The 24,737-nt window shown below is 35.9% G+C and overlaps 3 protein-coding genes across 4 annotated transcripts; 2 read left to right on the top strand and 1 right to left on the bottom strand.

Moving 5' to 3' along the window:
- Positions 1-912: 912 nt before the first annotated feature.
- On the bottom strand, positions 913-8,516 carry LOC106879274 (zinc finger protein ZFP2). Its single transcript, XM_014928773.2, has 2 exons — positions 8,410-8,516; positions 913-2,618 (listed from the first exon to the last, which is right to left on the bottom strand). Exon 2 carries the CDS (start codon positions 2,307-2,309, stop codon positions 1,191-1,193), a length of 1,119 nt encoding a protein of 372 aa, XP_014784259.1. The 5' UTR covers positions 2,310-2,618; positions 8,410-8,516; the 3' UTR covers positions 913-1,190.
- A 154-nt stretch (positions 8,517-8,670) lies between these two features.
- On the top strand, positions 8,671-12,031 carry LOC128251036 (zinc finger protein 239-like). The gene is made up of 2 exons (XM_052977309.1): positions 8,671-8,757; positions 10,146-12,031. The coding sequence occupies exon 2, from the start codon at positions 10,673-10,675 to the stop codon at positions 11,444-11,446; it is 774 nt and encodes a 257-aa protein (XP_052833269.1). The 5' UTR covers positions 8,671-8,757; positions 10,146-10,672; the 3' UTR covers positions 11,447-12,031.
- Positions 12,032-15,869: 3,838 nt separating this feature from the next.
- Positions 15,870-24,737, top strand: LOC106879214 (zinc finger protein 665). 2 transcript variants are annotated; one of them, XM_052977307.1, is made up of 2 exons: positions 15,870-17,777; positions 21,688-24,737. In XM_052977307.1, exon 2 carries the CDS (start codon positions 22,040-22,042, stop codon positions 23,606-23,608), a length of 1,569 nt encoding a protein of 522 aa, XP_052833267.1. In that variant the 5' UTR covers positions 15,870-17,777; positions 21,688-22,039; the 3' UTR covers positions 23,609-24,737. The 2 variants fall into 2 exon arrangements, with proteins under 2 accessions (XP_052833267.1, XP_052833268.1); XM_052977308.1 differs by lacking the exon at positions 15,870-17,777 and adding an exon at positions 18,345-19,000.

Raw genomic sequence — 24,737 nt, 5'->3', positions numbered from 1 at the left:
ATTTCAACCAATCACTGACAAGTATTCAGTTGTTTACATTTACTCCTTTGGCTGATTAAGCGATGTAAAGCGTATTTAATCTCCATACCTTCGTTTTATTTGCTTTTTTCATTTTAAATTTGCTTCAGAATCGTTTGTTTATGAAGTCGGCACTTAATGTATATCGGCTGAATGGACGTCAGTGATTGGTTGAAATTACAGAAATACGACAACTTTAACATAGAATAACTTATGGATTTCTTTTTTTTTAAAGAAGACTAAGAGAAAAAGATGTTTTCTATGACACATTCTACCAGTGTTCCAAGTTTCAAAGTGTTTCGTTAATGAAAAATGTGGCCCCCGTTTTAAAAAAGATCCCAATTTCCTACAAGAATATAGTTTTATATAGCTGTAAAGTAATTATTTTATTTTGTTTTGTTTTTTATTACTTTTTTTAGTGCATGCCCTCTGTAGGGCTTGGGAAAAGGGCTGTCTTCTTGGCACTGAAACTCCAAATGAGGCTCCATCTCCAAAGGGTTAAATTAGAAATCACCATCAACAATGTTGGGAATCCTTCTAATTATGTAGTAGACCTCTTGTCTTGCTTTACGTACTCTGGCTGGCCGTGCAAAATAAAATGGCAATTATCACTGAGACTATTTATAATGTATCTCGTATGATATGGTCAGTAGGAGTTATCTCCCCGCTCCCACTCCCATTACATAGGTGTTATGCACAGAGATCCGCTTTTCTTCTGTAAGATATTCAAAATGAGTGACGAAATCAAAACTCAAGGTTCTGAGACTCAAGAAAATGTAAGAAGTCCAACATATTGCAGCATTAGAACCATTCTAACCACGGGATACATACAACAATGAAACAATGTATACAAAATCTAAACTTTATACATCATACTTAAATGCAACAATGACGAAATATTACATAAATTTATTTCAATAAAATTGTACAATGATGTTATCACTGATATATGACAATAAATTTTTCATAAATTTTCCCAAATAAATCAGTAGTATTTTTGCTTCCACCTGTAAATAAATTAAATACAGTACAAAGAGATTACTTTCAAACAGTTATATCTTGTGTCTTGTGTGAATAGATTTTTATGTATTTCTTTAATGGTTTTGAAATTTGTCAGCATCAATATACACATATACAATTGTCTGTTTTGAGAGAATGATTTCTAATAGATATCAATTAAATAGATTCTTTGCTGTATGAATGTGTTTGTGTCTTATCAAGACACCTTTTTGAGAGAATGATTGATTACAAATATCACAGCGATATGGTTTCTCACCTGTGTGAATTCGTCTATGAGTATTTAGATTACTAATCAAAGAGAATGATTTACCACAGACATCACAGTGATACGGTTTCTCTCCTGTATGAATATGTTTGTGTTTAGTTAAATGATCGTTTCGAGAGAATGATTTATCACAGATATCACACTGATATGGCTTCTCTCCTGTATGAATGTATCTGTGCATAGTTAAAGTACTTCTTGCAGAGAACGTTTTGCCACAGATATCGCAGTTATATGGTTTGTCTCCTGTATGAATATGTTTATGAGTAGTCAAGACATCATACAGAGAAAATGCTTTCCCACAGATGTCACAGTGATAGGGCTTTTCTCCTGTATGAATACGTTTGTGTCTAGTTAAGTGCTCATTTTGAGAGAATGATTTACCACAGATGTTACAGTAATATGATTTCTCTCCTGTATGAGTACGTTTGTGGATAGCTAAAGCACTTCCCTTAGAAAAAGACTTACCACAAATATCACACCTGTATGGCTTCTCTCCTGTATGAATACGTTTGTGTACAGTTAAGTTACTACTCCCAGTGAATGATTTCCCACAGATATCACACTGATATACATTTGATCCAGTATGAATATGTCTGTGGCTACTTAAGCTATAACTGTAACAGAATGATTTACCACAGATGTCACAGCAATATGGGGTTTCTCCTGTATGAATACGTTTGTGAGTTATTAAGTGATCATTTTTAGAGAATGTCTTACCACAGATATTGCAGTGGTATGGTTTCTCTCCTGTATGAACACGTTTGTGAGTAGTTAAATTACTACTTCCAGCAAATGCTTTCCCACAGATGTTACAGTGATATGGCTTCTCTCCTGTATGGATTCGTTTGTGTGTAGTGAGATTACTTTTCTGAGAGAATGATTTTTTACAGATATTACATGAGTATGGTGTATTTCCTATATTTTTTGGCATACCATCAGTGAAATCAATCTCTTTAGAATGTTTTTTACATTTCATATCATTCTCACATAATTCATTTTCCATCATATTTTTCTCTCACCACCATATGCATACACCATTTTCTTTTTTATATTTTATTCTTCACAAATACTTCTGCTATATTTTTCATCAACTGTGACCTTAGTCAATATCTAAAGATGCTGCATGCAAAATGATCTTGTACACATTAGAGGCAATAAAGCAGAGAAATTCAATAATTTTTCTGAGAAATAGAAATATTTAGGTTTATATAAACAGGACTGTATCTGTTTTGTATATCAACATCCTTTACACTTTAAACATGGTAAATGTTGAAAATGTATCCAAGGTAGCAACAGTCTTTAATTCCAATGTCATCTGAAATAACAGAAACAATATAAATTTTTAAAAATTGAAATAAAACTGCAGAAATTTTACTATATATCTGTAATGAAAAATTATGGACTGAGTCAACAGATGAGATCTAGAGATTCTCAAGATAGGAAACACTTAGTAGCGCTCTAATGATTTGAACTTACATTCTGAAGATTTTACCAGGGTCCAAATCTACAGGGTAAAGAATGGCTATAAGAGGAATCCAAGCGAGTAAATATGGAGACAATTATGTGAATAAACAAATAAAACTGCTTGGGTTTGATATACAAAATATATGTACATGTAAATAGAGAGAGAGTAAAGACTGAAAATTTTCTGACAATGCATATTCAAGCTGTCAGATTTGTCTCACCATACCTTCTCCCTTTTAATTTTCTCTGCTGTTTGTAGTCTGTGTAATTTTGCTCTATAATTAACTATATATTTGTGGAGGTAGTGGTTAGGGCAGTGGACTCGCAGTCATAGGATTGCAGTTTCGATTCCCAGACCAGGCATTGTGAGTGTTTATTGAGCGAAAACACCTAAAGCTCCATGAGGCCCCGGCAGGGGGTGATAGCAAACCCTGCTGTACTTTCACCACAACTTTGTCTCACTCTTTCTTCCTGTTTCTGTTGTACCTGTATTTCAAAGGACCAGCTTTGTCACACTGTCACACTGAACCTCCCCGAGAACTACGTTAAAAGTACACGTGTCTGTGGAGTACTCAGCCACTTGCGCGTTAATTTCACGAGCAGGCTGTTCTGTTGATTAGATCAACTAGAACCCTCGTCGTCGTAACAGAGTGCCACGTAACTATATATTTATACTTGAATATTCACCATCTGAAAATTTTCAGTCTTTGATTTCTATTTACATGTAAACATGTATATATATTTTGTATATCAAACCCAAGCAGTTTTAAATTATAAATATATAATTTTACCAGAATATAGTTTACTTTTTAATTTGTCATTCAAATTAAATCATAAAACCGTATGTGGATCTACATATTTACAGACTCAGCTGCACTTACATATTATGTAACATTACATATATTAAGCAAACATTAATAGACAATAACATTCTTTGATCATCAGAAGCATCATTCATCATTGGTTGCTATCATTATTTAGCTCCAGATCAACCTCAACTGCACAGTCCTTTGGTCAAAAGCAAGTTGTTTTTAAGGGTCATGACTCTTATACCAAATCAAACAAAAGTAAACATTATATTAATACCTGCACCTTGATTGGTATTTTTCAATATTTTTCTCCCCATAAACACATCTAATAGAATGATGATGTATTCTTAAGAAGGTAGAGTGGTTGAGAGGAATTTGACAGCTTATATTTCAGATAAACTGACAATATTCATAATTAAAACTATACAGAAATTATGGATGCACGTAATACTACTATGGAGGCTAAAGTTAAGTTTAAGAGAGAAGGACAATATAACTAGTGTCTTGTTTGCAAACAAATTTCTCTTAATGGCAGGATATAAATCTCAGTGACTGTAATACCAACCAATGTATACAATACTCTTGATTTCTTCATCATACATGTCAACAGCTGCTGGATACATTGACATGGTTTGTAAACTTCACAAACTGAGTTAGTGGCTTTCAATATTTTGTTGATTAATAGAGATGGAAGGCAGAAAATGTATCAGTAAAATAAGAAGAATCAGAGAGATGAAATAAAATGTCTGTAGCTAGGTCAACACATATTTTCTGGCATAAAGTTTATCAATGGTTTTTAGCTAATTTGGTGGGTGCTAAAAAATCCAAATATAACATCAGACTTTGACTATCACATTACATTCTTGAGATATACAATCTTTTACTTTTGCTAGAAACAACTATTTAATGCTCATAAAGGAAGAATCAAATATACATAGATACAATTTTTAATAGACAATGTCTTTTTTTTTAAATCTAATAAATCAAAACACAAGGTTGTGCATGTAAGAATTAAGCTTGGTGATAACGAAATACGAATACAAAATTTCTATTCATTGTGGCAATTCATTCTGATGGTCTTATTAATGAAAGAACTTGATTTTTATTTTGACAATCTCTTGTGTACAGCTTCTGCAGTGTCTCATCAAACTCCAGCAGTAATCATGTTTGAGTCCTATCAGCCTTGGCAGCATTCTTCCATTACCTTTACATCTTGATGAAAGTGTTCACCTTGTTCTTCATTAACATCACTCAGCTTCTCTGGAAACTCACCATTCTACATCCAAGTGCTTTCAAACTCCAGAGCAGCTTCTCCATAATCTCTTGACAGTTGTCAACTTTCCTGTTCCCAAGGAAATTCCGCAACACATCAGAAAAGGCATTCCAAGCTCTAACTACCACTGCACTCATTGTTGTAACAAAATAAGAGATCCCTGAGGAGTGTTCTTATCTGAGGTCCATCAAATACTTCTTCTGGAAAGGTTGTACATATACATCTGAAGCAGTCTCCACTGTGATCAAGAGCTTTGATGAATTGCTTCATCACACCAAGTTTTATGTGCAATGGAGGGAAGACGATGTTTTTCCTATCAACCAAAGGATCATTAAAGATGTTCTTGTCACCCAGCATCAAATTGTTTTATGGGGACCATTCTTTTTTTCTCCCAGTGACATTTTGTATCTCTACCGTCCCAGTAGCACAGGAAACAAGGGTACTTAGTGTAACCTCCTGGCTGGCCCAGTAGAAGATTTACCATTTCCAAATTGACACAAATTACCCGTCCATGAACACGATATTGCAACCTATCCAGAACAATCTTGATGTTGGCATACTCCTCTTTCATTTTTATAGTGTTCTACTGGGATTGAGCCATACGAATTCCCATTGTGAAGTAAAACACATTTCAAGCTGCTTTTGGAGCTGTCAATAAAATGTCTCCATTCATGTGAATCATATGCCGGTAGTCCCATATTGAGAAGAATCCCTTCAACATCATTACAATAAACAAGCTGATCATCTGACTGGAAGTGCTTCCAGTTCTGTTTGTCTGTTACAATAAATGGAGACACAAGTGCCAGGTTTCAGCAGACTGCTTTGGCAAATACAAATCCCTGACCAAATCAATCAATTCAGACTGAATAAACACAGAAAAAAGTTACCAGTCTGTATCAGATGGCATAAACTGTTCATCTTCATTAGTAGTAGGTAAATTGAGGACTTCATCACCAATCTGTGGAAGCTCAATAAATACAGGCGCATAGTGCGCAACTGGTTATTGGGCAGATGAGATATTTGGGTATTGCAAGTGGCATTTGGTTTTTGTATTGAACCCTTTTACATTAACAAGGCAGAAGTAGCATTTGTCCACATGGTTTGTTGGTTCTCTCCAAACCACTGACACACCAAATGAGCTTCGCATTCTTTCCCTGGGACCATGATTGCAAAGTTTCAACACAGGTTTTGCAAATTTTGTGGGAAGCCCAGGTTTTGTCATGGTCTCCAAGTACTACTTTAAAATAAGCAAAGATACACCTTGACAAAGCTATTAATGTTGTGCCTTTGAACCTGTGGAGTGAAGTTTCCACAGATGTAACAGATAATATAGGGATCATTACAACACTTCTTTCCTTTTGATGTTGTATCTGTAACTAGATCACAGTGGTGCAGTTTACACCTGGAAAGAGAAAGGGTTTTAAAGCAAAACTCAGCTTGAATATATTGTTCAAAAGTAGCATGACAATCCAGCCAAAATTCCCACCAATAGTGGTGTAAAGTTAACTTTTGGTATGATCCAGGTAAATAAAGGTACATACCGATGCCACAAAAATGTGATGTGATGTGATAGAGCAACTCTGAAATCAGTTTTGGAATCAGCACCCAAAACTTAGTCTGAAACAGCTGTAAGATTTTATGCCAGAGAATAAAATATTTATTTTTCTGACCAGTGTTATTGAAATATTTTTTAGAACTGAGGTCTATAGCATCTATAGCACTATCTATAGCATCTATAGCACTATCTATAGCACTATCGTAACACTGCACCATTAAGGACTGAACTTCATATCTGTGGAGAGTCAGTAATTAGTCAGGTCTTGTCTAAATCATCATTTAGTATCCATTTTCTATGCTGGCTTAGGTTAGATGGTTTGACTGGAACTGGAAAACCAGAGAGCTGTACCAGGCTCCAGTCTGACTTCGGTTTGGTTTCTATGGCTGAATGCCCTTCCTAACACCAACCACTCCAAGAGTGTAGTGGGTACTTTTCACATGACACCAGCACAGGTGCTTTTCATGTGTCACCAAGCACGGGTGCTTTTCACATGTCACTGGCACAGGTGCCTTTCATGTATCACTGGCATGGGTACCCCTTACACGTCACTGGCACAGGTGCCATTTATGTGTCACCATCATGGGTATCTTTTACCTGTTACATAATTACTGAGTTATTGTGGACAGTCTAAAAGTAGGAATTCATGTTATGGATTGATATTTTGAGAAAAATGATGGGTTTTTTTTATCTACCCCACCCCGACCGATTTTGGTCCATTTGGGGGAATCACACACGATGATTTGGGGGGGGCACTACGCACTTAAAAACTATAGAAGACTTCGGTGAAAAAAGAAAGGAAATATTTTCAGACGGAAAGGGAGATTTGGCTGTTGTTTCTAGCATATGCCATGACCAACTTCGTTTCTTTCTGACTCTCACAAGTATTCTTTTATTTTTTCTGTCATTTGACTGCGGCCATGCTAAAGGCGAAACGAATCGACCCCAGGACTTATTCATTGTACTTAATCTATCAGTTCCTTTTGTCGAACCGTTAAGTTACGGGGGGGGGGGTAAACACACCAACATCGGTTATCAAACGATGGTGGGGGTACAAACATGCACAAATACACACATATATATATATACATATATATTTATATATACGACAGGATTCTTTCAGTTTTCGTCTACCAAATCCACTCACAAGGCTTTAATCGGTCCAAGGCTATAGAAGACATTTGCCCAAGGTGCCACGCAGTGGGACTGAACCCGGAACCATGTGGATGGGAAGCAAGCTTCTTACCACACAGCCACACCTGCGGTTATGATGTTTTTCGATATTTTCTCCTCATAAATTCATTTACGGTATTAAAAATACTTTTTTGAAAATTTATGATTTTTATCAACTCTAAACCATACCGATCATGACATATACTAGAAACAACAACCAAATCTCCCTTAAATCACACCCCTTTTCGTCTGAAAATATTTACTTTTTTTTACCGAAAAGGTTTCTCCTATAGTTTTTAAGAGCGTAGTGCCCACAAAATCGACCAAAATCGGTCCAAAGAGGGGATGATGGAAGTCGGGGAGGGGTGGGGTAAAAACAAAACATCACTTTTCGCAGTTTTTATTCTAGAAAGATAGTCCAGAGCATTTTTAGGGCAATACGAAAACAAAATCTGAAAAATCCCCATCAAAACGGAGAAATTCCAACTTGTTGGTGCTTCCTTAGTCCGACGATTTGTCTTGTTATTGTTTAAATCTATTTAATGATTGATTTCAGACCATATGGTAAATTGAATATCAACACTAGGCCAGCAACTCTAAAATTTACTTTATATTACATGCAATATAAGATCCTAGGTTTTAGATAACAATAGATCAATATTTAAATTTGGAAGTTATCCTCGAAGTAGTAGTCTAGAAGACAAGGAAATGTCTTATTCCAGTGTTCCTACCTGTTTTCACTTGGATATAATTACTGTAACCTCGAAATATTTCACTTAATTCTCTTATTTACACATTACTACTACCTTAAAGTAAATCTTTGTTTACTCACCGTATTCCCATACAAAAAATGAATCAGTGTGTTGTGTTTTTAGAAATAATCGGTTCTTAAATTGGAGCTTCAGATGTCAACGTTTGACTTGATTCTTATCTTTAGACATAAATTCGTAAAAGAAATACTCATACATTCATATATATAGACATATATATATATACATATATATTTATATAATTTTAAGTTATATTTTTTTCTTTCGCATTATTACTTCTTAACGAAATGGGCTTTCGAGAGAGAAAGAGTGTAAGAGAGAGAGAGAGAGAGTGTGTGTTTGTATTTGTGACAATCGGATGTGTCACTTTCTCCCGCCAATTTACTCTACCGTTTATTTACGTTTTCAAGGTATCCTTCTATATTCATCATATATTTTCAAAAGTTGTTTTATTTTAAATGTCGTTATTGTTGTTGTTTATCGTTTTTGTATTGTTGTTCTGCAGGATCAGGGAATGTTATTTCGAACAGGTCAGATGATTCCATAAAGGTATTCATTTGTTGGTAAAAATAATAGAAATTACATTTGACGACTTATATGACAACGAAGACGGCAGTAGCACAACATCAAATAAAGAAAACTTCCACAACCACCAAACAAATTGATACTAAAATTTGATAAAGTAAAAATGACACGCTAAACACAGAATCATCCAGTGTCTTTTGTTGTTTATGTTTTCATTCGCTCATCTTTTCTTCATTTATCAATATATATAGTATTTCGTTTCCATTAATGGTCATAGGATTCGTAATATTCTTGGAAACAACTTAGCTTTGATCATAAGTCTGCTCTGGGGTTTAAAGAACAATAAAGAGACATAGCCGTAGCCTTTACCTGGTTTCTCGACCTGCTAGAAGTAGTAGGCAATTTTCTCTCAAATTACATTGGAAAGCTATATTGTATTTGTAGTTCTGGATATAAGAGAGGGGCAGATGAAATAGTCGCGGCTGACATGTCTTCGTTCAAAAGACTGCTCTCACTCATAATTCGCCTGAAGTTGAAAAATATCCAAGCAATGTATCGGGACACAGAAAACTGTTAATGTCCACTATTCTATAATGGTACATCATATTAGTTTCAAGTTTTGGCACAAGGGCAGAAAGGTCAACTACATTGACCCCATTGTTCAATTGGTATTTATTTTATCGACCCCGAAAGGATGAAAGGCAAAAACGACCTCAGCGGAATTTGAACGTAAAGACAGATGAAATGCCGCTAAGCATTTTGCCCCGTATGCTAACGTTTCTTATTTCGTTACTGCCCACAGGGGGCTAGACACAGAGGGGACAGACAAACGGATTAAGTCGTTTATATCGATTCCAGTGCGTAACTGGTACTTATTTAATCGACCCCGAAAGGATGAAAGGCAAAGTCGACCTCGGCGGAATTTGAACTCAGAACGTAGCGGCAGACGAAATACCGCTAAGCATTTCGCCAGCCCGGTGTTATAGTATAATTGTGACAAAGTGCCTGTAGGGTTTAACACCCGGACAACGCCGGGATGCATTGGTAGTTTTATTATAAATGCAAAACACCAAGGAGGAGCCGACTAAATTTTAAATAATGAACTGCGATATGGCGAGAGATTACTGTAAATTAAAAAGTAAACTTTAATTATTCAGGTAGAGGTTTATATCTATACTTTACCATTATAAAAGTATTATAAAATGATTATTGATCGATCTCAATTTCTAAGTATTGTCTATTGTTTATAAATTTTCTATGTTTTATTTTTCAGAATACCAGACAACATTGGAATTAATGAATATTTTTCTCATATACATCATCAATTTTCATCATCTTTTAAAGACTAAAGGAAGATGTACAGAACATATATAACCATGTTATATAAACCTGTTTTAAAGATACTGTGAAATACTTCTTCTCACAGAGATTATTGGCAAAATTTCTTTACTTCCATGTCTAAAATGTGTGCAAGATGATTTGGGTTTGTACTTAAATTTGGCATGCAAAAGCACTTCTTGCATCTTCAGATATTAAGATTGCAGTTGGTGGAATCATCATCACCTTCATTATCATTTAACGTTCGTTTTCCACACTGGCATAGGTTGGATGGTTTGACAGACTCTAGCAAGCCAGAAGACTGCACCAGGTTTCACTGTCTGTTTTGACATGGTTTTTTACGGTTGGATGCCTTTCCTAACACCAACCACCTTACAGAGTGGTGTATAGCAGAAGATTTGTTTGGAATATAATGTGAGATGAAGTAAAACATCTGTAAATTGTGATAGGAGACGAGAAATTATGGAAAAAAGTGAAAACATTATAAATTGTAAAACAGAGACTCAAAGGAATGATTTTCTTGATGAAATGGCAAAAGATAAAAGAAAAAAATCACATCCCTGTGATATCTGTAACAAGCCATTCACTAGAAAAGACAGCCTTGCTATACACAAACGTATTCATGCAGGAGAGAAGTCTTATCACTGTGATATTTGTGGTAAATCATTCTATCGAAATGATCAATTAACTACTCACAAACGTATTCATACTGGAGAGAAACCATATCACTGTGACATCTGTGGTAAATCTTTCTCTGAAGGAACTCACTTAGCTGTACACATACGCATTCATACAGGAGAGAAGCCATTTCCCTGTAATATCTGTGGTAAATTATTTAATGTAAGTAGTAACTTAACTACTCACAAACGTATTCATACTGAAGAGAAGCCATATGAGTGTAATGTCTGTGGTAAATCATTCTCTAATGGAAGTATTTTAACTAAACATAAATACGTCCATGCAGGAGAAAAACCTTATCATTGTGATATCTGTGGTAAAGCTTTCTCCCAGACATTTAACTTAGCAATTCATATACGTGTTCATACTGGAGAGAAACCATATCATTGTGATATCTGTGGTAGATCCTTCTCACGAAGTCATCACTTAACTACTCATCAACGTATTCATTCAGGAGAAAAACCATATCTTTGTGATATCTGTGGTAAATCATTTTCACAAAGAGCACACTTAACTAAACACAAGTATATTCATACGGAAGAGAAACCGTGTAACTGATATCTGTGGTAAATCATTCTCTCAATATCAGACAGTTAACTTCTCATGTATGTGTTCGTACAGAAGAATAACTACAGCAATATCAACTCTCGTTCTTTGTAAGAGTTTCCTTACATAACAATAAATGTATTCACACAAGAATTAAATGAAAACAGTATGACAATGACCTTCTAACAGTATTTCTATATTGGTGTCATAGCTAAGCATTCTGATGTCTTTAATAAAAAAGAGTCTTTCAGAATATTCATCTGTGTAGTTCATTTGACTTATATCCAGCAAGAAGAAAAGGTACTGTTATTTGACAGAGTGGATAAATAGATGAGAAATATATTTTTGTATATCAGTGATAACATCACATTCCATTATTGTTAGCAATATATACACAACCATAAGAGAATATATTTCATCATAACATTTTTTTTTCCTGCTTTAGCAGATTCCCATGGCTCTGTCGCAATCCAATTCCATTATTATGAATTTGAATTGGGAACTTCAGTCAGTGAATCCTTCATTAGCTGATTCAACAACCACGGATGCTGCCCTTATAGATGTGTTGCAGTTACTCTCTTGATAGAGCTTGCATTCTTCTGCTCAGCATCAATATAAGAAGCACCACCGTTGGCTGAGTGGAACTCTTCCATTATCTCTTCACAATCTACCATGCTACAGTCCCATGACTTTGCTGTATCCCTGACGGTGACTGAATGGGTGCTTTCCTTGCCAAAGGGCAGCTCATAACTATGCAGGGCACAGTTGTCATTATGTGAAGTATTTTCAAAATATCCGCGTAACCAAATCATAACATAATAGGATATATTTAAGATGTATATTCTGGGTTTTTTATACATTCTTAAAAATGTCATGTATATATTGGTGAAAAGTTTAATATATGTATTCCATTATGGGAATGATTCTGTTGTTAAGATTTATATAATTGCATTCCTTCATAACTTAATGGTTTATTGAATGTTAATTTTCAAGTGACAGTGTCACCTGAAACTTTTATTGTCTCATAAATTGTGATGGGTAATAGCTGGCTCTTGTGTCACTGGTGTAGATGATAACAGCCTATTCTAGAACATTTTATACAAACTATGGAACAGAGTAAATAAGTGAATCCCCAGACTTCTGTTGCAGAGAATAAAGTTGAGCAAGAGAGAGAGAGAGAGACTATAAAACATCGTTGTTGGTGTCTTAAACATTGACAGAGACTAAAAAATTTTAGATTCATTTAGAGAATTGTGATGTCATAGTCTATATAGTTGAAAGAAGTAATTTACAGAACGGCCTTTTAGAATGAGTTAGAAAACATTCTATAATCAAATGCATTCTAGTCATGACCACTCCATCCATCAGTTAGTGGTATATGTGTCATTTCCTTATTCACAAAGGAAGGATGTAATATAACTGAGATTTGTCTCCTATTTCTAGCAGGTTGAACAATTATAGTTTGTCACTGTGATCAGAATAGATGTTGAACTAAACATCTTTTTAATTGTTGCTAAAGGAACAAATGTTTAACTGTTAACTCGTAGTAATGTGTGGTGACCAAAAGTGGTTTGAAAGAATGGAAATATAAACATAAATGGCTGGAACCAACTTGAAACTTCAGCATTCCTACAGGTGTGTACCCCCCACCCACCCACCAAGCTGTGTTGCCTCATAACTTCCAAAAAATGGATATTTTTTAATGAAATTATCTATAAATAGGAGGCTTCAGAGTGGTGTATGTTCTAATTATATTGAAATATGTAGTGAAAAAACTTTTCCAAGGATGAGGTGAGGAGTTTTGGAACACTTAGCTTTCTAAGGACAACCCAAAGAGCATCCCTAAATATGGTATCAAAAATGTTAAAAAAGTCTCAGTTGTGTTTACGAGACTTTTCCTACAATTGCCTCAGGCTGAAAATTATATCCACTGTGCCTCTACCAAAATCTATTCTGAGATTCAGGCAACACTAAGCTGTCAAAGGGCATCATTTAATCTGTTTAGGATAACCCTTGCAATGCTGTTCTTGGTAACACACAGAAGGGAGATACCTCTATGGTTGTCACATTCACATTTGTTGCTTTTGTGCTTCTAAAGATGGACAATAGAAGCATTTTTAAACTCCTGTTGGATTAATCCTGATTTCCAGAATAAGGAGATGAGTTCATGTAATTTGTTCAGCAGCAGATTGCAACCACTTTTGTATATCTTGGCTGGTATGCCATCCTTCCCAGACGGCTTTCCATTCTTGAGCTGTTTTATGGCCTTTTTTTTTTTTTTTTTTCAGTATTTGATGGAGCAACTGACAGTTCTTCAAGGACAATCCTCTGTGGTATGTTATTGATCAGTTCCTCAACAACTGAGTCCATATTCAGAACATTTGAAAAATGCTCTGCCCTGCACTTTGTGATCTCTTTGTTGTCTGTCAAAAGATTATCCTCAATTGAAAGCACGAGAATTGAGCCATCAGGTGGAGGTTCAAAAACATCTTAAAATTCTGATAGAATGACTTGAAGTCACATTTATCCACAGCATTCTGCAACTCTTATGCCTTCTTTCACCACCATGTCTATTTCATTTGCCTCAGTTGAGATTGGCATGTATTTCTGGCCTTTTTGAGCTCTTTGCGTTTTATGGAATTATTTTTGTTTGACATCCATTAATGATGGCATATTGTCCAAAAGAGAAGGATGTTTGGATCTTTTGAGCTGAAACAATCTTGACTCTTTCTCTTAATAGACCTAAGTGTTTCACAAGATGACTCAAATACAGCATTTTTTAAAGCAGACAACACTGATTCATTATTTGTGTTGTCTGAGATGTCTGCAAGTTTGTTGTCACAGGTTGTTTAAAATGAGGTTAAATTGTCATTGTTCTTCACCTTTGTCACATCCACTTTTCCAATTGGTTGAGGTGCAATTGTTATGAATAGGACTGCAGATATCAAATTTGACCTTTGATTGTATCAGTCCATGGTCAGACCAACACTCACCAATGGAGAAAGAATGTGTTACTTGGACATCTTCCCTCAGGGAAGACCTCACAATTATGTAATCAATGAGGTGATAATGGGTGGATTGGGAATGCTTCCATCTTTCATAGGCTGACCAAAATACACTCATGAAATGTGACCAAATGAGGTTTATTTTTCAACATAGTCCACACACTTCTTCTATCGATCCATGATTATGCTTTTAGCAAAAAGTATGTGAAATATTATTTATTTTCTATGTAAAATGTGAAAATTTGCAAGCTACATGAAATGTGCATATGGGCTTTAATGAACGATTTGTACATATGTACACTACATGTTGTTTGCCATTCAAATTTCCGCTTGTCAGAGGAATATAATTTTTTCCACAAAATACTGTTAGCTATATAACAACATATGTGAACAAACTTTCTTTGTTTTTGGAAGTGTTGAATATGTATTGTATCATACAGACAAGAAAGTAATATTTTGAATGCAGTATAGTCATGAAAACAGCAGAATGATTGGGAATTTTATCCTTATATGACTGAATCAGTTGTCAGCAGACATCCATGGGACACAAACCTGCAGATCTCAGCTACTGGCTGAGTACTCTACCATTAAGCTAAATTGCCCTCTCATGACTGTCTGCTGACAATGTTTTCTGTCAAATAAGAGTAAAATAACCAAACTTTCTACTGTTTTCACAGCTATACTGCGTTCGAAATAATACTTTCTTGTCTGTATGGTAGCCATGTAGTTTGTTTAACTAGTGTACTATCTACTATAATAATACTCATTTTGTATTTCTCTGTCACAACATATGAATGAGAAAGGAAGGGGTGATTCACTGATGGAAGTGGGATGATGAAGTCAACAGTGAAGCAAAAATCAAACAGCACTTCAACTCTGTGATTTATGTCTGATTTTTTTCTGGTTCTCAAGCTGTCGTTTGTCTGATGAAAGGAAAGGGTGAAAATCACAGTCTTAGTAGAAGATATTTTTGTTTTTTAAGTGTTCCCTTCTTCTTTGTGTAGTTTATGGTGGATGATTTTCGAGAAATATCTGATAAAGACATTTGCTTGCTGTTGCAATGATAGGTGCATTATTTTAGCTGGAATGTACCAGTGTTGTTGCTGATGGTGTTAATGTGATTAGTTAATCTATATTGTGCTTTGTTGTTAATTTTGAGAGTTGGCGTTGACTACAAATGTTTGCCAGTTTCAAACCAAAACTGCAGAGTAATTTTTCTCCAAACTAAATTACAAACCATGGTCGACAGACCTGCCTATGGCAGAAGATTTATAGAAATGCTTACGAACAATAAACCAAGTTACTTTTGTCGTTTTATTTTTTATTCCAAAACATTTAAAGATTCACCCCTATTATTATGACGTCATAATACTAGCGCTGTTTCTGTAAAGAATATTATAGATTGGCTTTGTTTTCCTTTCTTTGCTGTCTTTTGTCAATGTTGTGGGCGTGTGGTAATGTAACTCCTACTAGTTTGGCCTTCTGTGTACGTGGTATGTTTATGTCATTGACTGTGGTAGAACGCCAGGTTTTAATTAATATTGCTAATCTGCACGAAAAAAAAAATCAATGCAGCATCACACATCACAAGGTTCGATGGAACCTACTGAAGCAAGCCAACATGTTCGCGGCATAGCTACGGGCGATGGCAAGGCTAAAGCGTTGTAAAAGTCAAGCCCCCTCACGGGCATCACCTGACACCTCGGTTGAAGCGAGCTGCCGACGACGACAAGAACTTCGCCGTTAACGGCCCAGCCCCTCCAAACGTCTCAAGGCTGGAAGAGATAGTTCTCTGCCAGGTCCCGATACTTCGGAGTTTTGTTCTGTTCGGCTACGGAAACAGTGACCCTCCAATTTACTGCAACATCCAGGATGCGGTGGTGGTGGTGTTGGGAAGCAAAAGTATCACAGAACTGAGCCAGTGCCTGCTTAATGATTATGTGATAGTATGCTGTTTCATGTTCTCTGATGTTACTCGAAGGGGAAGAGATAGTGAATTATGTACAAGCTGTTTTAAGTTTGTTGTTGTAGAGCAAGGTTTCTATGTGATTTAAATTGAATCGGAGTATCTGTATAGAAGTTATGGTGATTGGTTAGTAGATATGGGTGTAATGTCATTGATATACCTTCTCAAAGAACCAGAACATTATTAGGAAATTTGTTACTTGACGTTCGTAAAACCATAGTGATCCAGAAAGTTTATTTCAATAAAACATTTCATAATTAAAAGCGGAACACACTGCAAACAGCGATAAAAAGCGAGGGTAAATGTTAGTTTTATTTTGAATAGTTTCGCTCTGGGCACCTGAGAATTCGTCAACAATCACGACGGGCACACCAAGCAATGCAAGTCGCTGAATCTGACAAAGATCGAATCAGTGTCGAAATCGTATGCCTTTCATTGATTATCTGCTGGTCTATCAGTATTTCGTTGGGGTTTGCAATGAAACGAGGAGCAGCAGGGCGTTCACGAAACACGTTAATCTGAAATGAAATTGAAACTAAAAGATTCGATTTTTCGAACGTCAAATAGATTACCCATTATCATTGCTTATCATTAATCTCTAGTTGAAATTTTGTTCACCTGTCTGTTCACAACCCTAACTAATGTGATGGCAAAAGCTAAAATTAAACTAAAGAGCTGCATACTCTAAAGAGTCAGAAAATGATGCGAATGACACCCAAGATCATGGTTGAGTATTTGCAAAATTAACTCAAATAGTCGGTAGAAGATGTTGATGGCCAGCAAAACTGCATAGAAGTAAACAACCCTGAAATATTTGCAGAAGCCGAAAGATCGCCACTTAATAGCTCAGACTTAGCAGAGTCAAATAAGGGTGGTAATACAGCATGAACCAGTGAATCAATAAACGTTATTCCATCTGTCACTGAAACAGGCACAGCCAGTGGAAGAACAAGGAGCCATCACAAGGTGTCCAATCTACATACTAAGGAAATCCATACACAGTGGAAAAACTAGCAGTAAACCATATTATCTCTCAATAAACTAATCAATGTCAGATACATATCTAACGATGGCTATGAACACATTGTTGTTTACATTGTTACATAGAAAATCTCCACGTGTTTTGAAAACGGTCTGTGATAGGACAAAAACTACATACAATAACATAAATTTTAATTTAAAAAGTGAGTTGTTTCCCCTTACATACGTTATATATTAAATACGCATGCGTAGTAATGGTGATTTGCTTTTCGCTGACCAGTGTTGATTCTTTGGACCGCAATCCGTGGATAAATTCTCCGTTACATAAATCTTAAAATCTCATTCTGTTTTTATTTTGTGTTACTAATTAAGTGAAAATTTAACTTCTAAGGTAAGGATATTTTTAAATAATAATCTTAAAATATTTTCATCTAAGTAAACTAGAATCGCTCTAGAAGCTTTAGGTGTTTCTAACACCCTAGTCACAGCCAGTGACAATTATAATTTTCCATTTTGGCGAAACATTGCAAACTGCGGTATATATTAATTTTATATATATATACCATCATCGTCTAACAGTATACAGTACTAGATTTATTATCAACTTTTTAGAAATCCTGGATTGCGCTGTTCTTTATATTGAGTGAACAGACCGTATTTTTAAAGTTGGTTAATTTACATTATCCAGATAATGTCTATTTTGGACATTGTCTGGACAATAGCAACCTTCAGTGAAACTATAGTATAGGTTCCCTTTCAATGCTCCAAATATAGTTGTCCATTGGATTTAAGTCTGGCAAATTTGACTGCCAGAATTTTTTTTTTAAATAATAATAATAATGAAATTGTTATATACAGTGCTCATGTGCACGGCAAAAAAAAAGTGGAATCATTAGATCTACAGTTATGGAATTTCAGGAAGCATGTAAATTTTGAAGGATGGAGTGTGTCGACAGCTAACAACTGATGTGGATAGTTTATTCCATGCTTCAGCAATCCTGAGTGTGAAAAAATGTTTCCAAAAGTCATGAGTGCTGTGTTGCTTTCTGACTTTGTAAGCTTACTCACGAGAGCTAGACTTGGAATTCAAAAAAGTGCCCAAGGTTGTTGGAGAGATGGTGGATATCTGCCAACTCAGTTGCCAGACGTCTAAACTTTAATATGTCCATGCTCAGGGAAGCAAGACGTTCAGAGTATGGTAGATACCTGACATCAGATATCTGTTTGTTTGCAGGTTTCTGAAGTTTCCAGGAGAATGATATGCTGAGCAAGATAGGGTTTCCAGACTGGTGATGCAAACCCTGGACATACCATAGTCGTATACAGTTTTAAACAGACAGCTGGAGGGTAGCTGACAATGGTCTTACTGAGAGATGCTAAGACACCCTCAGACTTCTTGACAATTTTAGAGATGTGGTTTGTCCAACGCGGATCGCTGTTTACAATAATACCTAGATCACGTTCACCAACAAACTTCTTAAGTTTGGTGTTGTTGAAGGAGTATGTAAAAGCTGGGTTTTTCTTCCCAAAGTGCATGGTGGTGCACTTGTCCACAGCTAGCTTGAGTTGCCCGTCAGTAATCCATTGCTGCATTGCATTCAAGTCTGATTGCAGGTAAGATCTCTAGCATATAGGATCTGTTCTTTTTATCTCAAGGGACAGCTCGATGTCATCTGCATATTTCAATGCTGTAACATTTTTCAAGTTGGCGTCTATGTCATTAATATATGCAACGAACAGTTGATGTTAAATTATTGTAAAGATGGTCTGATATCCACTCTTGGGTTATGTGGACTTTGTAAGAAGGCACTGAGTATTGGTTAAACATGTATAGCATTCCTCTGCATACTTCGTCCATCCAACACCAAGATGTATCCCACAGTATTAATTCTAAGACCCTGTGGGAAGATGTGAGGTGATATGACATGACCTTCATTACTCACTACAACTAAACAATCACTGTTGCTAGAAACTTAATGTGTATCTCTGTGGACATCAGAAGAATTTGTGCTGTCATTTCTCCTTGTTAAGACTTTCAGTCATTTGACCTTAATCTAAGTTTTTCTTATCAGAGACCAACCAGAGCATGGTATGTTTGTAAGAAATTTTTACTGTATTAAGTGAAACTAGGCACCAATGGAACAGTTTTCCTCTGTCTTTGCAAAGAGGAATTGGCCTCTCCTTAGTACATACAGCTTGTACCAATGAGTGTTCTCAAATTCCCTGACACTCCTTGTGTGTGTGCATATATATATATATATATATATACACGCATGCACATATACGTACTCATACACACACACATATATATAAAACAAAGTTAACAATGGAAAGTGGTATGTTAATTAATTATTTATTTATTCTTATATCTATAAGATAAGATCTATAAAATATAGACATTAATAAATGAAATATCTGACAAATGTTTCAACTGATGTACCAAGAGCATCTCCATTTATAATTATATAATTAAATGATTAATCAATACGATCTATTTAGTAAAACAGCTTCATTGGGGAGTTAAACTCCCCGATGAAGCTGTTTTGATAATTATTTATTTATTTATATATGTATATATTTATATATATTGAGCAAAATACTTTATTTCACGGTGCTCCAGTTCACTCAGTTGGCAAAGGGGCCAGCCTTGTCACACTGTGTCACGCTGAATCTCCCTGAGAAGTATGTGAAGGGGTACGTGTGTCTGTGGAGTGCTCAACCACTTGCACATTACTCTCGCGAGCAAGCTGTTCCGTTGATCGGATCACCTGGAACCCTTGTCATCGTAAGCGACAGAGTGCCAGTTAAACAATTGTTTCGACAATTCCATCATCACTAGAGATCTTGGGCTCATCTGGGGACAAAGCAACAACAGCGACAACCAAGCAATGATGAACGACATTTCTGGAGAAAGAAGAATATTACTGCACACCATTTTGTGCTGTAACACATAATGTTACACAATGTGAAGGTGTATATGTAGTCAGTAAATACATAGACCTTATGATGTAATTTTGATAACATATTTAAAAGTACAGCTATGGTAAGCGAAAGTGCATGGCTCAGTGGTTAGAGCATTAGGCTCACAATCATGAGGTCGTGAGTTCGATTTCTGCACCAGGTTGTGTGTTGTGTTCTTGAGCAAGACACTTTATTTCATGTTGCTCCAATTCACTCAGCTGTAGATATGAGTTGTGATGTCACTGGTGCAAAATTATAGCAGCCTTTGCCTTTCTCTTGGATAACATCGGTGGCATAGAGAAGGGAAGCTGATATGCATGGGGGATTGCTGGTTTTCCATAAAACAACCTTGCCCAGACATGCCTCGGAGGATAACTTTTTATGTGCAATCCTATGCTGATTCATGACCAAAGGGGGTCTTTACCCATATATGTGGTAAGAAGCTTTTCTTCCCAACCACTTTTTTTTATTTTTGAGTTCAGTCCTAGTGTGTGGAACACTGGGCAAGTGTCTTCTCCTACAGCCTTGGACCAACCAAAGCCTTGTGAGTGGATTTGGTAGACAGAAGCTGAAAGAAGCCTATGCAGTTGTGTAATGAAGTGCTGAGCTCTAATTGTGGGGGGAACCTGTAGAAGGGGTAGACCCAGGAAGTAGTGAGGAATGATCTTTGGATGCTAGGCCTCACTGAAGAAATGACAAGGGACTGAGAGATGTCAAGATTTGCTGTACTTGAAAAGACACATCAAGCTCAGTAAAATCACTGTCTTCCATACATATAGACTTGGCCTTTGCAGGTACCAGACCTAAGTAAAATGTACCTGTGCTAGTGCTGCATAAATGCACCTGTGTTGGTGGCACATAAAAACCATCCAGCACACCCTGTAAAGTGGTTGGTGTTGGAAAGGGCATACAGCTGTAGAAACCATGTCATAATTAGATGTTTGGAGTCTGGACAGCTTCCCGGCTGGCCAGTTCCATGTCAAACCATCGAGCCCATGCTAGCATGGAAAATGGATGTTAAACAATGATGATGATTGTGTGTTTGTTCCTCCACCACTACCACTTGCTTGACAACTGGTGCTGGTGTGTTTACGTCCCTGTAACTTAGAGGTTCGACAAAAAAGAGATAGAAAAAGTACCAAAGTACCAAGCTTTAAAAAACTAAGTACAGAAGTCAATACATCTGACTAAAACATTTCTTCAAGGTGATGTCCCAGCATGGCTGCAGCCAACGATTTACTAGATTGAATCTAGTAAAAGATAAAACAGAACAATTTTGACTATTGAATCTCAATTTCTAAGTGTCTTCTATGGCTTACACTGTCTCTCTGTTATTTCAGATTACCATTCGACATTGGAATTCAAGAATATCTTCTTCACCTTGGATAGATCATCATTATTTATCACCTGCTAAAATTAAAGGAAAATGTTACGCTGAAGTAAAACAACTGTATTTGTTACTGGGAAATATTTTCTCTGACTAAGAATATTAGCAAAATTTTTGCAGTCTGCAAAATGTACAAGATGATTTTTACATTGTAATTAAACTTGGATTGCAAATGAGTTTGCAGTATCTTCAGATATTGACTAAGATCACAGTTGATGTAGCAGTGGAAATATTTGTTGAGAATAGCAAATTTAAAATTAAAAAGAAGAAAAGCATCTGCATATTGTGTTGATACAAGAAAAGACATGGAAATTGAATTGTGGGAGAACAATGTTAAATCTGAAACACAGTCAAAAATGATTCGATTTATTGATGAGATATCAAAAGATATTGGAAAAACATCATACTACTGTGACATCTGTAAAAAGTCGTTCACTCTGAAAAGTAACCAAACTGCTCATGAACATACACACACAGGGGAGAAACCATATCACTGCGCTATCTGTGGTAAATCATTCTCTCGAAGTAATCAATTATCTAAACACAAACGTATTCATACACAAAAAAAGACATATCACTGTGATATCTGTGGTAAATCATTTTTTCAGAAAAGTAATTTAACTACACATAAACGTATTCATACTGGAGAGAAACCATATGACTGTGATATCTGTGGTAAATCTTTCTCTCAAATATATAATTTAATTACTCACAAACGTGTTCATACAGGGGAGAAGCCATATCACTGTGATATCTGTGGTAAATCCTTTTCTCAAAACGATGACTTAAATAGACACAAACGTATTCATACAGGAGAGAAGCCATATCACTGTGATGTTTGTGGTAAATCATTCTCTCAGAAAAGTAACTTAACTACACACTTATATATTCATACAGGACAGAATGCAAAACCACACCACTGTGATATCTGTGGCAAATCATTTTCTCAGAAAAGTAATTTAACTACACACTTATACATTCATACAGGACATCATCCTAGACCACACTGCTGTGATATCTGTGGTAAATCATTCTCTCAGAAGAGTAACTTAACAACACACAAATACACTCATACAGGCGGCAAGCCAAAACCATATCACTGTGATATCTGTTGTAAATCATTCTCTAAGAAAAGTAACTTAACATTACACAAACACATTCATATAGCAGAGAAACCATATCACTGTGATATCTGTGGTAAATCATTTTCTCAAATATATAACTTATCTTCTCACAAACTCATTCATTCAAATGACAAACGATATTACTGTGATATCTGTGGTAAATCTTTCTATAAAAGTGATAACTTAACTACTCATAAACGAATTCATACAGGAGAGAAACCATATCACTGTGATATCTGTGGTAAATCATTCTCTCAGAAAGGTAGCTTAACTACACACAAACTTGTTCATACAGGAGATAAACCATATCAATGTGATATCTGTGGTAAATCATTCTCTCTAAATCAGCACTTAACTGCCCACAAACACATTCATACAGGAGATAAACCATATCACTGTGATATCTGCGGTAAATCATTCTCTCAGAAAAGTACCTTAATTACACACAAACACATCCATACAGGTGAGAAACCATATCAATGTGATATCTGTGGCAAATCATTCTCTCTAAATCAGCACTTAACCAATCACAAACACATTCATACAGGGGATAAACCATATCAGTGTGATGTCTGTGATAAATCATTCTCTAAGAAAGGTAACTTAATTACTCACAAACATACACACACAGGACATAAACCATATCACTGTGATATTTGTGGTAAATCATTCACTCAAAATGGTGCCTTAGCAAAACATAAGTGTATTCATACAGGAGAGAATCCTTATCACAAACTGAACAACACTTAAATACATTTGTACAGGAGAGAAGCTACATAAATATGCACGTGGTAAATCATTCTCTCAAAAAACACAACTACACATATGTGTGTAAAATTGAGTCTAATTTATCAAACTTTTAAAAAAACAATCACGTACCTTCAGTCTGTGAGAAAAGTTCTTGTGTTATGACAGCTAATGGCATGGTAAACAGGATGTATATATGTTCACCCAAAATTACAGACACTCTTGACCTCGTCAATCAATGCGTGCTTGCATGCAGACCAGGCGTACTTTTATTTTTATTAAGCTCACAAACACACGTGAAAAATCAATCAATCAATGCATCAAAACCTGAATTTTAAAGACCAATGGTAAGATCACTAAAACGTCGAGCAAATTCAACTGAACATACAGCACATCAAAATTTTGGCCAAAACGTACAGTTTTGTACAGTCACTGGCAGCACTGGGCATCAACCACAATTACGATCTCACTTGGCTTCACAGGTCTTCTCAAGCATGCTATATTGCCGAAGCTCAAAGTTTGAAAGGTGCTTTTTATGTATCACTGGCATGGGTGCCAGTTACACGACACTGGCATTGGCCACAACTACAATTTCACTTGGCTTGACAGGTCTTCTCAAACGGATTTATAAATGACAAGCTTCTTTCATTTTCCAGCTACCAAATTCACCCAAGGCTCTTGTTGATCCATCCACCACAGCAGAATTTATACTGGTGCTGGTGCCACATAAAAAGCACCCAGTACACTCTGTGGAATGGTTCACCTTAGGAAAGGCATCTAACCACAGAAATCCTGTGAAAGCAGGCAGCAAGAGCTTGGTGTAGTCCTCTGGCCTTATTAGCTCTAGTCAAACCAACCAACCCATGGCAGCATGGAAAATGAATGTTAAATGATGATGGAAAACCACATGGTTGGGAAGCAAACTTCTTAAGCATCCATTCATGTCCTGTGCCTATATCAATGCCAAACTTCATTCAATGAAAGAAGAATATATCAATAAATGTATTCACACAAGAAAGACATTAACAGTATGATAACACCTTAACACTACGTTTTATATAACCACAATATATGTACATTGATAACTTTATTTACTATTTTGATATTTTTAATAAAGAGAAATAATTAAGAA

Source organism: Octopus bimaculoides, chromosome 28 (genome assembly GCF_001194135.2).
Source record: "Octopus bimaculoides isolate UCB-OBI-ISO-001 chromosome 28, ASM119413v2, whole genome shotgun sequence".
Classification (NCBI taxonomy): Eukaryota; Metazoa; Mollusca; class Cephalopoda; order Octopoda; family Octopodidae; genus Octopus; species Octopus bimaculoides.
The sequence above is the reverse complement of the archived record's forward strand: the minus strand, read 5'-3'. Positions and strand labels throughout refer to the sequence as shown.